This window comes from Dermacentor albipictus, chromosome 2 (assembly GCF_038994185.2).
Source record: "Dermacentor albipictus isolate Rhodes 1998 colony chromosome 2, USDA_Dalb.pri_finalv2, whole genome shotgun sequence".
NCBI lineage: Eukaryota > Metazoa > Arthropoda > Arachnida > Ixodida > Ixodidae > Dermacentor > Dermacentor albipictus.
Window position 1 is genome coordinate 60,785,918 of NC_091822.1, and position 15,605 is coordinate 60,801,522.

At 48.8% G+C, this 15,605-nt stretch overlaps 1 protein-coding gene and 3 non-coding genes across 6 annotated transcripts in view; 3 read left to right on the forward strand and 1 right to left on the reverse strand.

Moving 5' to 3' along the window:
* Window positions 1-15,605, forward strand: part of LOC135909001 (sphingomyelin phosphodiesterase 4) — a 178,151-nt gene that overhangs the window by 18,705 nt on the left and 143,841 nt on the right. Inside the window, exon 1 of one of the 3 annotated variants that reach the window (XM_065440868.1) lies at window positions 13,272-13,418. The exons of 1 other annotated variant lie outside the window; for it this stretch is intronic. In XM_065440868.1, the coding sequence (XP_065296940.1) occupies window positions 13,383-13,418 (36 nt within the window). In that variant the 5' untranslated portion in view covers window positions 13,272-13,382. Of the gene's footprint in view, window positions 1-13,271; window positions 13,419-13,542; window positions 13,997-15,605 lie in introns of those variants that run through there. One more of the 3 variants, XM_065440866.2, reaches the window with a different exon arrangement.
* On the forward strand, window positions 5,018-5,142 carry LOC135909063 (U5 spliceosomal RNA). The gene has a single exon (XR_010566549.1). It is a non-coding gene; the product is annotated as a U5 spliceosomal RNA (small nuclear RNA).
* Window positions 8,572-8,695, forward strand: LOC135909061 (U5 spliceosomal RNA). Its single transcript, XR_010566548.1, has one exon. It is a non-coding gene; the product is annotated as a U5 spliceosomal RNA (small nuclear RNA).
* On the reverse strand, window positions 12,707-12,778 carry TRNAE-CUC (transfer RNA glutamic acid (anticodon CUC)). The gene has a single exon. It is a non-coding gene; the product is annotated as a tRNA-Glu (tRNA).

The following is a 15,605-nucleotide window of genomic DNA, read 5'->3' on the forward strand; positions in this document are numbered from 1 at the left end:
AGCTTTCCTACGTGTAAGGAAGGAACGGGGAGGGTGGTGCCGGGTGAGCATATAAAGGAATAAAATGGCCTGTGGGCGGTGCGCGTTAGTGTCGAGGGCCGGATATTTCCCAGGGATCTAAGGGAAAATAAGGGGAGCATGGTGACGGGCGATCATATAGGGAGAGGAAAGGCATCCGTTCACTTCACCTTGTTGGGTGCACTTTGATACACGCGCCGCAAGAGCCTCGGGAGTTCCGGTGCGCCCAGCTTTGGCTCAACGGCCAACTTTGTACGAAGCCCTAGGACACGCCCGACGTCGTCCGGAAGGTGCACTTCACTCAACGGTCTTGACACTTCGGAATTTCGATCGTCCTTTTTGGGGGAACGCTGTCGCGTAGACGGCGCAGTTTGCGGCCACAAGAACTTAACCACGGTCGCCGATAGCAAGGAAGCCTCGAAACGTGTTTTAACGTGCGCCCCGGAAGACGACGTGAAATGCCGCATTCCTGAGGGAGCCGACGTAGTTACGGGGAACGGGCCTGCAGCGCCGCAAGTACCGGTTAGACGTCTAACATCGCTTTTGAAAGAGCACTGGATGTCTGTTCTTCGCGCAGATAAGGAAAGAGGCTTTGTTATTTTGAAAGTGGACGAATTTGATAATAAGGCCTTCAGTGCTGTTGCTCCTGTATTTAATCAGAGTCATGACGTGTCCCTGAAAAGTCTTAAGATAGAAGCCAAACCCTGTGCAAGGGATCAAACCTGAGTCGTCCTGTAGGTGAAATCGACAATGGCAAAGGCTGGTTCAAATAATGTTTATTGCCAAGACACATAAACCGGAATTCCATGTGAGGGCAATCAGTTCGTAGAACGACACTCGGCAAAAAACGATTGTACTCTTTCTGAAAAGAAAAAAAAACGACACTCGGAACTTCAAACGTGGACGACTCATTTTTGGTGAAAAGCTAAAAGGAACTCATGGATTTTCCGAAAGAGAAATCTGACATGACATTTCCTGCGCGTTCTCCAAGCATAATGGACTTGCATTATTCCTTCCTGCATAAGAAACTATTAACTCCCGCGGAAGAGTGCATTGTAGATTTCAGCGCAGTTGCGTCCAACCAGGGCCTTTTAGATTTGATCTGATTTTGGTATTAATTCTACACACGCGGAATATAAAGATGGGATGAAAGGGCCCATTGGCCGTCCCAGTACGTGTAGAGGGTCGGTTCTTGCCCAGGAACCAGACATGTGGGACCAGCTGATCAGCGTTAGGTATAGCGGAGAACGGTTTTGCTCGAGGCAAACTCCAATTTCCTCAAACACTTGTGAAATGCAGATATGTTACTGGGCAACGGCTCAGCCGTATTGAATGAAAATTTTTGAGTGTAGAAGAGAAGACGGGCTTCTGTTGACTGTTGGAATGAAAATGTTGATTTAGGTCTTCGTAGTTTTAGAAAAAAGAACCACAAATAGGTAAGTCACTAAACATCTGAATAACGGAACTTACAAATCCATACATATGCACCAAAAACAGATATCGCAGTTCAGTACACTGTCTCTGTTGGAGCATGTGAAGCGGACAAATAGGCAATACATCAGTGTACAGCCTACGTGAAGTTGTTACAATGCTCACGAAGGCTTTGCGAGGGTCGTATTTGCCGATACGGAGGCATATCTAAAAAAGGTGCAAAAGGTATCATTTCTGTCGACTTTTAATGTCTCAGCAGGTGGTTTCATAATAAACCAACTAGCATATGCGAACATTGTTTTGCAGTTAAACATATATAGAAGCACACTCCATGTGGGATCTCTCTAAATGTTTGAGTTCACTGCATGTCTGAGCACACATCGGGACACGTCAGGACACACCTCACTGCACCAAAGGTGTCCGCTATTGTATCTGGAGGACAATCGCAATTGCTGTCCCCCAGATATTGGACCTTGCCGTTGAGTGCGGGAGTTGGCCGAGGTTGAGGAGGATTTTGAGATAAAAACTGGAGGTTTATTTACATGATTTACAGTAAAGATACAAAGAAATTAACAGTGATAAAGTCATTGCTGGCCGGAGCAACTCGGACGCTGCGGCCCGTGGCAAGAAGCCCGAAAGAGATGACTGTAGGAATGCTCTCTTCCTGCTCCTGGTCTCTGGCTTTTAACCCTTTCGGTGTCTCGAGGTCACTCCCTGTTCGGCCAATCGTCGAGCCCGCTCAGGTGTCGTCATTTTCGGCCAATGGTAGGCGCCCGTGCGAGTGTAAGTCACATTCGACTCAGAGGGTCTCTCCATTGGCTCCACTTGTCCGAGGGATTACTTGTCTGCATTATTGCCTTCCTGGTCTGCAACTGCCGTCACAAAGGCGGATGGGGGGTTGCTCCCGGGGCTTCACGGTGCATTACAGCCATCGTTGCCTCGCGGCCTGCAAGCGCTCAGCGGGGGCGGGCGGTTTGTTCTCGAGCGACCTTTCAGAGCCGCAAAGCCTCTTTCCTAGGGACCCAGGTTACCTGGAACCGTGCCAGGCTCGCGTTTCATGTTCAGGAAAAGTCAAGAAGTGGGACAATAGCTCCGCATAAATGCACATGAGGTGGAGGACGCCAACTTGTTTGGACGTGCTGCGCCTGGGGAACGTAGTAGATGTGCTTCTGCGCTCCTTAATTAAGTGTGACGGCGATTCGAAGTGGTCCGGTGAACTCGAACGGGGCTCAGGAAAAGGTCCCGTCGTCTTCCCTATGTGACTAGACGAGGGTGTCTGGTGGCTGTGTTTCGGCCAATCATAATCGTCGAACCGTTCGAAAAATACCACCCCTGACGCGTCACCGTCCCGCCTGACTCCGACTCCAATGTTGTGCGATCGCCCCAGCATACGAGGCAACCATGTGGCAATTTGGCAACCTGAAGTCGACGCAGTTCCCACGGAAGTCCTCGACATCGGCCCCTTGCATCGATTAGTGAGCACTCCGTGCAGGTCAGCTTATCAGGATCAGGAGACTGGCTTTTGGCGTCGTTACCACTTTCACGGAGGGCGGCGGTTGTCGTCGCATCGAAATGAGGTCCCTTGTTTGCGCGTCACAGTCTATGTTGGGCCCCGTCGCCATCTCGGCGGGTGCTGATGAAGGGGCTGCCTTGTGAGATGCACCTACGGAACGCCTGTTGCCGTTTTGCCGTTCTTCAATAAGCACCTTTCATGCCAACTTGAGTCCCTCGGTAGGTGTCACTCGATATGTGTGCGAACATTATGTCAAACATACAATCAACAATTACGCAGTAATCATAAAGTAAATCGCTAATAGCTTTAAAGTCGCCACTCACCTTTAAAGTATGGACAAACCACCAACTTTCTTGCTACTTAATTCATCCGAACTCAGTCTCGCGAAATCAGTCTCCAGCAATCACTCTCTTGCATCAGGCGCATCAGGCCACCCGCTTTGCATGCATGTAAATTTCAAATACCGAGCTTCCGGTGTACGGCAACAAAAGATCAAAATAGTTGGAATCTATATTCAGCGACGCTTCTTGTAAGTGCATCAAGCGTCGAAACACGATTACACACACACGCACACACACACACACACACACACACACACACACACACGCGCACACACACACGCATACACACACACACACACACACACGTTATATCACCGAGCCTTTTGGTGTGTGGAGTTGTCTTCTAGCGAGTACGACGGACGCCTTGAGCACATGATGGTTTCAGAGGCAGCATGCAAATACGTACGTAGCGCAATTCGAATCCATTATGTCAGCAAGAAGCCTTTACTTCATCATTACTGTGCAGCCGCGGATGCCCGAAGGCGATCTTTCTGGCTCTTTCTTTTACAGCGAAGCTGTTTACCTCTCTACAAACCGGCGATTATTTCGTGGCGGTCCACAGAAAACTCGTCTTTCTAGAAATCGACGATTTAGCGCAAAAAAACACATGTAGCGCACGCGCGCACGGGTGGCATAATTTTATGCCAATGTGTACACTCTGCATGTTCACAATTGTAGTCATCGCTCCGAAATATCTTCCTTTACCTCTACCAACCGGCGATTCTTTCGTGGCGGTACAGAAAACTCGGCTTTCTAAAAATCGACGATCTAGAGCAAAAAAAAAAAAAACACATGAAGCACATTTCGAAACATGAAAACAAGTGGTTCGTAGACTTTGTCTTCGAAGAGTTTGTACTAAAGTGTTACAAAGAAAAGAAAGTACCAACCACCACCCGTGACACGTTTGTCGACCTAACGTTGGCGAAGAACGTGGCAATTGCCAAAGCCGAAAGCCTCAGCGTACACCACAGCGATCATAAAGCCGTCGTGAATGTATTTGCGCAATAAATGGTTATACACTGCATTTTGCGGCGTACTCATTTCATTCGTGGGACTAGAATAGGTTAAGTGGGTGGTGACAGCTCCGCTGGCAATCCACCTTCACAGAATGGATTGGGCCTCCAAATTTCTTTCCCTTCACCCGCACGGCCGGCGCCGCCACTGCCACGGTTGCGAGCACCACTGGTGGTGCTGCAGGTACACAGCGGCGCGCGTACTTCGTGTGACTGGTTGGCCTACTCGGCAAGGTCACGGCTGAGGAAATGTTTTCTTGCTTGGAAGTAAGGCATTAAATCAACGTTTCATTCATGTCCGAACTCCGTTACAAAATGGGACCTTTCCGTGCTCGCGCAGGGATGGACCTTATCGGACGCAATGATTTCCTGCTTGGAAGCACACTTTAAACGTACGAGCTTTACTTAAAGGCGCTTGCGCACATCACTTGAAGCCTGCCGTACGCAATGGCCTAAGTAGCGATGAAATTTACAACGCATTATACTAACAAAAGACTCACAAATGCACAATAATTGCGAATTGTGCAACCGTACTCGTATAAAAGAATTCATACGAGGAACTCGTTCAGTCATTAGATGGAAAATAAATGTGATCACTTAATTATTTAAACGAAAGCTTGAGTAAAAACCTGCGATGCCACTTGTTCCATCAATAGGGTGAGCAATGATGACCTAAATCTAGCAGTGCTTGGTTTATGTCATTGCTCAAGTCCCTTCTCAATTATTCCGTGTTAACCTTTCGCCTTTTACTAAAGGTTACCGTGGGAGGGGGCTCTAATGAGCCTTCAGGCCAATTTTTGGGAGGCCTTGCCCGTTTGGGTGGGGCCTAAAACTATAATTCAAAGAAAGAAATAACTGCAAGCAGTGATGGCAATGGTCCTTGAGCTCTTAGGGCTTGCCGACGACGTTCCTCAGTGCAAAGGAAGCAAGAGTAGCAGTGGCGTCGTGAACTGAAGCATGGAACTACGAAATTGAGCTGTCAAAGCGAAACTAATGTAATTGTCATGACGCAGTGAGCAATTAGCCGCTGCGGTAGCGGCTGCTCGCTCGCTGGTATTGGGCGTTTTGTTACCGCTGTCGGTGTAGGGGTATTCACGTGTGCTGTACACTAACATGACTATAGGTATTTTTATTATGTCGCCAGGAGACCGAGAGGCTTTAACTGTTAAAAAACTCTTGATACAAGGAAACTTGCGTTGATTAAAATTGTGAATGGTGAATGAAGCAGTACATGCTCATAATATTAGTACAAGCCAGGTGTACTTAATGCTGTCGGTCACTGAGTTTGCAACGTATATAAACACAAGCAGCCGTCGATTTAATGGAATTAAAAGCTAAAATCAAGCGAAATTTTCTCATCGTCTTTTCCCATACCGCAAGGGTATAGGAAAAATATCGCGGGGGAGACAAGCCATCCATACCTTCCCGGCAGAGCCGACGCTCCGAAGGATATGGACTCACGCTGCGTAGTCATCGCAGCCACGATCGGTACCTTTGAGCGTGACTTTCTGTGCACTGAAAACTTCGAGGACAGCCACCATCATACGAGCCCTGCTTTGCTGCAGAGCTGCGACATGTCAACGGAAGGGCGGTGCCTAAAACCTGGCGCTGTCCCCTCCATTTTCTCGAGAAAGCGGAAGAAGAAAGGAACTGAGCAAGCGGAGGTACATTCGAGAAGAGAAGACGAAAAGAGTTGTGCTTTCTAATTCTATATTGCACAGCGGAGAAACGAAGGCAAGATTGGCGGGCGATGAGCAAAGGCGTCGTGCCATCTTCGCACTGCTGCTCTCTCCAGCGGCGTTCGCTGTGGCATCGTTGTAGCAGCGTCCTTCAATGCTTTTCAGCTGAAACTTACGTGTAGCGCTACGGGAGAGCTTCTAGCGTCCGCAGTGGTCACACCACAGCGCTGGCGCAAGTAGAAGGTGGACTGGAGCTTACGCCGAACGTACGCCACAGGCGTTCTCGCTATTGCGCAACGGTCTACTGCCTGTATCGGCGTGCGAATGTTGTCGACACAACGTGCAAGTCGCCGCCCTGTTTCTGTACACTGTTCAGAAACTTCAGCGTGAACAATTTCGAGATAACTACGACGTTTTGTTTCATTTCCAGCTTCAACTGCGTTCGAACCAGCGGCTTAATGCATCATTCGAATTGTGCAGTCGTACTACTCCATCGTTAGAAAGCGACTACAGAGCAAGTTCACCTCGCACTTTTATTTAATTTCGCCACTCGTGCAGCCGCTTTCACTCGCACCTTGTAGGGTTGCGCGCTGTACGAAACACTGACAGGCGGACGTCAGGCAAGCGCCAGTTGCCCACCTCTCTTGTTGTTGCTGCTGCTACAAGTCGGCACAAATGACGTCACATCGGTAGACGCGCAGCCTCGCGCGCTCACGATCCTCCAAAAAATACAACCATCCATTAAAAATGTAATAAAGTTTTTCATCCATCCATCCATTAAAAATATGTGTAATAACATGCACTGTGTATCGGAATAGCAGCGCCTTCCGAGTCGAATTTCGATGCTTCCCTCACTTTTCAGGCGAAGCTTGTATTAGCTCAAAAGTTTCGGTGGCATTGTCGTGGTTTTGCGAGAAGGAGATTCTTGATGATGGGAAGGAAAGGTTGGGGTAAAGTGCAGCGCAGTAACTGTCTCTCAGCAGAGGACACCTCAACCGCGCTGCACAGGGGGTAGGGAATGGAAGTAGAGGGAGAGAAAGTGCACCAGAAACAGCAGAAAAACCCACTTGCTCCCAGAGCTAGGGGAAAGGGCGGTTTAATGAGTTGACAGCAGCTGCGCCAGTGCTGAAGCGTGAGTCATTAGCTGGGATTCCAAGTGCATAGGCGCGCGCTCACGCCACGCACGCAACCAATCAGAGCCGTTCCGCTTACGCCCGGGAGGGAAAGGGTTTCGCGTGCGCTGCGCCAGCTTCAGCTGTGTTCCAATACTCGCCGTAGACGGCAAAGTAGACGGCTAAATGGACGGCTAAGTTAAGTAGACAGCGGCCATCTTAAGTCCCGTTCCAATTCTCACGAAGACGTCAAAGTAGATAGCTTCGCAAAGACAGCACCGAAGTCAGAAACGATGCAGGCTACTTTCCTGTCCAAACAAGATGGCGGCTGAGCAGGACGCTTGAAAAGCCGACAGAAAGACTGCGCCCAAGAAAACGTGGACAAGCTATCTTACGCCCTTAACGTAAGCTGCATTGTGCTTTTCATAGGTTTGCAGGCAGAAAGACATAAAATATAAAAATAACGTGTGCTTTTTTTCTCCACTCATTTTTGTTACCGCGAGGTGGCATCACTTTGCAAAAGCGTCTTCCGTACGTCTTCCAGACGGCTAGAAACGCGTTCCATTACATGGCCTCCGAAGCTGTCTCGGCTGTCTCCTTAGCTGTATACGTAGGCCAGAATTGGCCTTCGTTTCCGTTCAGTTCAAGCTCGAAAAACGGATGGGACGGCCACGCGTTGTGCGTTCCCCGAGGAACCGGTAGCCTTCGACGAGCGGCGGCGAGAACTCACCCGTGAAAGGCCTCGCCGTCGGTGCGTCGATACCGCCGTTACGGCGTGTTTATTGTCCGACGTTATCGGCGCGCGGGCAAGCGTCGCTCAACGCCGGGCGCGTCGGAGCGCGTTGGCCGCGTCTGGTTACGTTGGCTGCGACAGTGCATCGAACCATCGGTCGAACTATAGACGCTGTTCTCGCCAACGTGATGTAACGCGCACTCACGCTACGTCGGACTATATTCAGACCTTTAGAGCCGCCCGAGCTCAGGCAATCCGACAGCAACGAAACGATCCCGAATTGAGGGAGCGGGAGGCCGAAGAAATCTGGCACCACTACCTGTTGGCTACGTAACCGTGACAAAGGTCAGGTGCAAGTAGGACAAGCTTCGCTTACCCCCATTTTCCGGTAGGGGAAGGGTTGGTCATTTTTTCATATTTTTGTTCAGTACCCCTTTAATGAAGCATGCGCACGTGGCACGTCGCTTGAAACTTGTCCTACGCACTCGCTTAGGTACTGATGGAACGCATTATACTAACAAAAGATTAATAAATTTACAATAATTGAGAACTGCTTAACCATACCCAAATAAAAGAATTCATACTTTTAACTCATTTAGTCAGTAGGGCAAACCAAAAGCAGTTACTGCAATTTTTAAAATAAAGGATTGAGCAGAAACCTGTGGCGCCGCTAGTTCTATCAACAGGGTCCGCATTAATGCCTTGAATTTAGCAGTACGAGGAGGGGATTGTCGCTCCAGCCCCCTCTCAGTTGTCTCGTACTAACCTTTCGCCTTTTACTAAAGGTTACCGTGGGGAGGGGCTCTAATGAGCCTTCAGGCCAATTTTTGGAAGGCCTTGCCCGTTTGGGTGAGGCCTCATAATCTATTCCAAAGAAAGAATTAGACAATGTAAGCTGTGTGCATAATGGCACGCGCTGGAAGTTTTATGAAGTCTTCTGAAATGCTCGTATCTGTTTTCACAGCGAAGTTGTACAAAAACTCCCCATACGTGGGCAATGCCGGGCCGACCCGCGGCGGAGGTGAAGCAGGCGTTAAGCACTCCCCATACGTGGGCCGATTCCCCAGATAGTGCAGCGCTGGGCTGACCCGTGGTGGAGGTGCAGTTCGCCATTAAAGGGCCCACACACACACAGCTTCGCTGGTCATCCTCGATGACAGAGTGGAAGGGCACTGAGCTTTTCGTTAAGTCGACAATTTCAATACATTTAATACTCATGCGAACAACGTTATATTTAGCAGAAGACAATAAGTAAGTGTTGCTTGCGTACGAACTTATCGCAATTGTAGATTGCAAGCCCGTTGAGTGCGCCTTGTGTTCATTCATTGGAGCGGCAAATCTCATCAGCTGAATTTCGTCCGTCACTTGCTTGAAGTAAAAGCCGCCATACCCACATTTTCTTGATTCCTCATATCGTTCGCTTTGTTGCCTCGAGGTTTTCAACCTGTAAGCTATGTAGAGACGTGTGTGGGGGAATCGAAAGTGCTCACATCGGTAAACCAAAAACTTCGCAACAAAGGTTCCACTAAATCGAGGTTTGAGCGTATGTAAGAATGTCACCCACATTATAGGCACGTTGTGTGTGCACATACAAACGCCTCTTTAGCTGTGTACGTACTGCGCCTAATCAAAATATTGTCAACTGACGCAATCTAAAGAAAGCACCGCAAAAGGCCTACAACAGCAAAAATAGCACTACTTAGTTTTAGATTATTTAATATCCCGTAGGTTTAGTTCCCTAAATCCAACCGACCTATAGAGGTCAACTCAGTCGTTCTATAGCAACGCGGGCCAATATCATCCGCGTGCAGTACGTCCGGTGAATGTATAGCCTTGGACTGATCGTAGCATTATCACTGCCTTGCGCGTTCTCTTTTTGACAGAAAGATAATTGGTTATAACAGAGGCGTTTTAAATCGAGCAGTGGTCGAGGTTTTATTACGAAGAAGGCAGACATGGCGCTGAAGACGCGGAGCTGTCTGTCAAGAAAGAAGACGTAGTACCAGAGTCTTCGGAAGTGTTCAAGTGGGAAAGCTCAAAGCATTTGCACAGGCTGATGAGGAGGGGGGGGGGGCGGTCTGAACCAGGTGGCTTTGTCTGAACCCTCCCGTTTCTGAGGACCGGGACGCCATGGCACGCTCTGTCTTAGTCTCGCGCGAGGAAGCAATATGAAGCCGCTTCCAAAGATACGTGTAGTGCTTCCGAGCGTTTCATGGCTGAGACGCGGCTGGCGTCTGGGAAAGGAGGCAATGAATAGGGTTAGTGCGCGGATTCTTGGGCGCTGAGACGGTGCTTCCTGAAAGGCTGCAGTAAAGAACGCCAAGCTCTTGCTCTCGGCAATCACCCTCGCTCCCTCTCGGTGTAAGCAGGCGAAGTTTCTTTGCGCAGCGATGAGACGGTTGGCATAGACAGTGGCGTAGCAACAGGGGGGGCTGGGGGCCCCGGGTGCCAGTTGGGGGAGGGGGGGGGAGGTGTCATATATGTCTGAAGACTCTCTCTTTCCGCCGGCTTGACTGGGCGTAAACGGTAAAGAATAATCCGGTAACCAGCAGCCTGAGCTCATGCACCCGATGTACGAGGCAGCGCCGCAGAATTGTCGGCTGCAGCTTTATCAAAATCTTACGTAATAAATGGGCGAATGTGCGGGCTAAAAAAAGTAAAAGTGGTCGTTAAACTACACGCCTTAGCGGAACGTTTCATGTGCGGTGCGCTCATCTTAAAATAGGATTTATTAAATAACTGTTTAATTAGGCATTATAGAGGGAACTTTGCTATTCGGGAATTGAGGACTGTAGGGGTTGAGGGACGGACTTCGCGGAATGAAAACCCAAAACTTGGGAGGGATTATTTACATATTATAAAAGGAGGTGAGCGACAAGTAACATTTGTACAGACATTACGGGCCAGCAGCAACTCGGACGCTGCGGCCCGCGGCAAGAAGTTCGAGAGAGGTGAATCAGGGAATCAGGGCATGTCCCAGCATGCTCAGGTCTCTCTGGAAGGCTTCTTATAAACCCTTCGAGCACTGTAAATCACGTCATGTTTGACCAATGGGAGAGTCCGCTCCGATGACGCCACTTTCACCCAATGGTAGGCGCCCGTGTCGCGGTGTCGCACCTGGCGGCTCTCTGCGGTCTTGCCTCGCAGACTGGCAATCCACTTCTTCTAGGCTGGAGAAGGAGGGGGGGCGCTCATGCTTCATTGTACAAGGGCCCACCTGCACCCGGTGGCTCGGCTCCGCAGCGGTAGCAGATGCCTTCTTCAAAGCCGAAGGGGGACGATTGAGCTCCATTGTACGAGGCCCCCTTCTAATCCCGGCGACGCACGAACTTGTTGGCACGTGAACTTGTTGCCTTAAACTTGTTTGCTCGGCCGCTTCTCTGGAATGCACTTTCCTGCTTCTGCATTCCTCAATTAGCTGTGCTGCCATCCGATGTGGTCTGGGGAACTCGAAGTAATCGCAGGAAACAGCTCCATATCTAACAGGACCCAAAGTTATATTAACTGAACAAAAACTTCTTCTCTAAACGAAATCGTCTTGGTTGCTAGAGCCTGCAGTACCTTGGCACTGGGCGGCCCAGTACGGCAGTACCGAAAGAAATATGAAATAGTGCACCAGTGACCTCGATCCCTCTTTCCTATCCATTGCGAGTGCAGGCCAACAGTAGCGCAAGCTTTCGCTGGCATGGGTGTGATGGCAGCCTTCTCTCTCTCTGTTTTTGCCTGGTGACGCCAGAAATTATCTCGAAGCGTGCTCTATTCCGTTCAGAACCTTGTGACGGCACCGCAGCTCGGATAATCACGTTTGCCAATAGCAGCAAATAAAAAAAGGTTTTATGGATCAGAATGAGGAGAACTCGTAATTGTCATAGCATTGGCGCCCGCGCAGCAAGGAAGCAGGTGGCGTTTTCTAATAGGGCAGAGGGATCAGCGTCACTGACGCGCTATTTAATTTTTCGCTTGGGTCCAGGGCAGCCCGCAACCAAAATACTGCGCGCCGTAGTACCTACGACGATTTCTGTGAAGCTGTTGTTGGGCAACATATGGCTGTGGGGCTTCATTTGTGCAAATGCAATATTGCCTCTAAAATTGCTAATTAAAACTTTATTAAAATATTTTTCTTACTTTGCTTGTGAGCCACATTTTCCATGATTCCGCATCTGTATTGGCCGCCAAACCTCACAGTCGGACAGCAGAATGCGCTTATCACAAGTTATTAGTGCAGCACCCTGTGTTATTTTTTGCAGAAAATAAAACAGCGTGTATGCCTGCATTCGCGATCTCTGGGAACGAAAGCGAATTGGGGGGGACATGCGTGGTATCCAAGGCGGCCGTGCTGGTGCTGAAACATCAATCGCTTCGCCCCTTCCCCGGAAATTTTCGGCATCCTCGCCTTCCTGACTACAACCCGGGGCAGGAGATGGGGGGGGGGGGGGGGGGGGGTGACAGTACAGTCACTGGGAAAATTTTTTTCCAGTGACTCTAGGTGACAGAAGACCTATGGGCCCCGGGTGCCAGACGACCTAGCTACGCCACTGTTCTTCGGTTGTACCAATTAAAGTTAGAGGCTGCAGAGTTACGTTTTCTAGAACGCTGCGCAACTGTCTCATTGGAACCTTTGCCCTAAAGTTAATACTTGCGAAGCTGGTTAAATAATCTTAGCTAATTATGTACATAAGCAGAATACGAAATGAACGATGCAAGTGTCATTGTTTTCCTCCAAACTATCGGAGCCATTCACCGTCTTTTAACAACAGGCGTAAATGTGAAATATCTGTCACATTTGAACTAGCGCTTTTGACCGCCCACACACACACACACACACACACACACACACACACAAAAAAAAAGTCAATAAAAAGATTGTTCCGACACCGGGAATCGAACCCGGGCCTCCTGGGTGAGAGCCAGGTATCCTAACCACTAGACCATGCCGGAAGATGCAAGTTGCTGTAATTTAGAGCGAAGTGTACCGTAAGTAGTTTGTCGCGTTGCTGTGTATAAGGTTTTGTTGCAGTTGTACTTGCAGTAGAATAGTAGCAACATTCAATTAAGTTGTTCGTCTTCACACCGGCTATGTGCAGTCTTGTTTAAGCTGGTGAAGCTGATCGTTGTGAGGAAACATAGAAACAATGAAATAGTAATCTCACATGCACAGGCGTACATCCTGCGACTCCTCATGCAGACAATATGATACTAGTGCGTGCTTTGCAAAGCGTACTCACTTGCAATCTAAACAGACGCTCGTTCCGCAGCCTCAAAGCATATTTCTGCGCTGCCCTTCTCATGTACTGCTGAACAGAAAACCGCAGTGAAGAATTGTAGCAGAGAATGAAGCAACGCTCTTCAAAGACATTTCGATGCATTCTGCATAGGTTGCGTAGTATTGTTGCGAGTACCCCATAAATGCCAGAACGTAGTATGCGAACTTAGCGGCGAATTCAAAACGCAACAATGATACGCGGCTAGTTCCAGCGCATTCCAAACTCAGCCCGGCAACTATGCTCCCAACAACAAAACCAAAACAAGCATAAACGTCGCAATGGCGGGTACCACAGGTGGTCCGGTTCAGTTTTCGGTGCGTATTTATGTCATGTTTTGCCGCTCTTCCTTAAAGAAATCGCCTGTTTTTATTACTGGGAACGTACCTGCTAGAAACCAACTCAGAAGCACCGCCGGAACTGCTCCCGCACATTGCCAGTTCGGATTATTTTAGCAATCACGTGCTGCCCGCAGAGACAACCGCTGCCCCGACTTTTTAAAAGTTATTTCCTGCAGCCTCATAGACGTGTTAATTGCGTCGCGGGCGGGCACACGTTGCGCATAACGCTCAGCGATGGTACTCTGTGATCAGACGGACGTCGTGGTCGATTCAAACCTGCCGCTGGCTGCCGTAAAAGGCGGCTACCTTTGGACGTAGCTCCGAGCCGCACATTCATTGGCCATCACCTCCCTCTGACGGGGCTTCCGGCCCTGGCCCTGCTCTTTCGGCGTGCTGCAAGTTGCTCTGTTTTTGTGTGTCCTGCCTACGCTACCGTTATGTTTTGCTAATTATCCACACTCGCGTGCTTTAAGCTACTCACCATGGCGTGGAGGAACGCCTTGAGCATCTTCTCTATGAACAACCCCTCGTCTCCATTGTTGAACCAGCAGCAGGTTTGTTACGCTCAGCATGCCATCGTTCCGGATTCGTTTCGCGCAAAGTTTGTATTTGGGTGGAGCCTGGGGGAAATAGCTGTAGAGTGATGGTCGTGCATGTTCTATTCGCATGCGCCCACGAACGTTGGCTTTAATGCGCAGTTCCACTAGTCATTCGCCCTCCGCTAGCCACGCATTTGAGATGGTTTGGGCAGTCCGTGCCTCACAAATTTTGTATTGGTGGAATGTCCCGTCTTGGGTCTGCGCCTGCAGGCTTTAAATTTTAGGACACCGCCAGCACGTGTTGTAAAAAGTACACACAGACACGACGTGCCAGTTTCGTTCCGCGCCCTAGCGTTTCCGGGTTTGCATCGCAACGCCTCTTCTTTTCTAAAAAATGTATTGACACAAAACTTAGCAGTTGACAAATAGTTTCGGGCTTGGGTGAGCACAGCCAAGTTTTGTTTGAGTACGTGTCTGTTGGTGCTTTTATGTCTGTGTGTTTCTATGTCCGTGTTGTTGGCTAACTAGCTTTGTTGCCATATGAGGATGGCGTCTGTGAATATCGTTTCAGCTTTATTGGCAGATTATACGAAGTTGTGCTGCTTTATGAAGCCAACTTGTCAGGATGTGACGGAATGCAGTGTTGTCGTTGGTGGTATATGACTGATTGCCTTAGAAATGCGGCTCTTAGGGGTCGGCGCTGCCTGTAATGCAATCCACTGGAATGATTCCCACTGCGTTACCTCCTCGCTAGATTTCTCAAACAACCTGCAAGGTGTGCATGCGCAATTATCGGTCTTGAAACTCATGGTATTGTCAGTGATGGAATTGTTTACGATGACGAGGTCGCGGTTTCGTTTCCCGGCCGCGAAAGTCGCACTCCCTTGGTGATAGCATGCAAAAAACGCTCTTGCAGTGCCGAGAGCTATGGCGTTTCGTTAACGCTCGGGTGAGGCCGTATTTTGTAACAGCTCATTTAATTTTCCATTCTTTTGGTCTCATCATCCGCCACATTGAGTAACCATTGCTGGAAATAGTGATGGCGCCAAAGCCTTTGGCGAAGGGGAAAGGAATAGACGACAAAAATCGACGCCAGATACGGACACAGGCAGTTAAAATTTAACCCCACGTTTTGCTGTCTCTCATAACATAGGTCAGCTAATCGAAGTATTTCAGTACCATCAAAGCTCGAAAATGTTATAGAAGTTAGTGGTACAGCTTATTGCTGATGTTTGTAGCAGACGAGGTTCCTAACATGTAATTTAGAAATTTGGCTTTGTTTTCAGTGCTAGCATCTAAAAAACATTTCTTGTTCCAAGTAATGTAGTTTTGAAAGTCACTATTGGGGCCCAACTAGCATTATTACTTTTTTGTTGTTCAGGGCATGAGCCCTTTGCAGTCTCGATTGCTGTTTCAATGTTTAAGAAGTTTGTTTCGTTTCAAGTATTCAGCACCACTTGCAACTCATTCGAACTTCGGTTTTGGTCAATATTGCTTCTCTAAATATTCTCGAAGGAGACTGCAGCAATGTAGAGGCGTTGCAAAAGCGGTGCAGCTTTCTTTTCCTCTTTCACTCATACCTGTGTAATTGGTTAGTAGTAACCCCAACAGCCAAAGGTTTCAA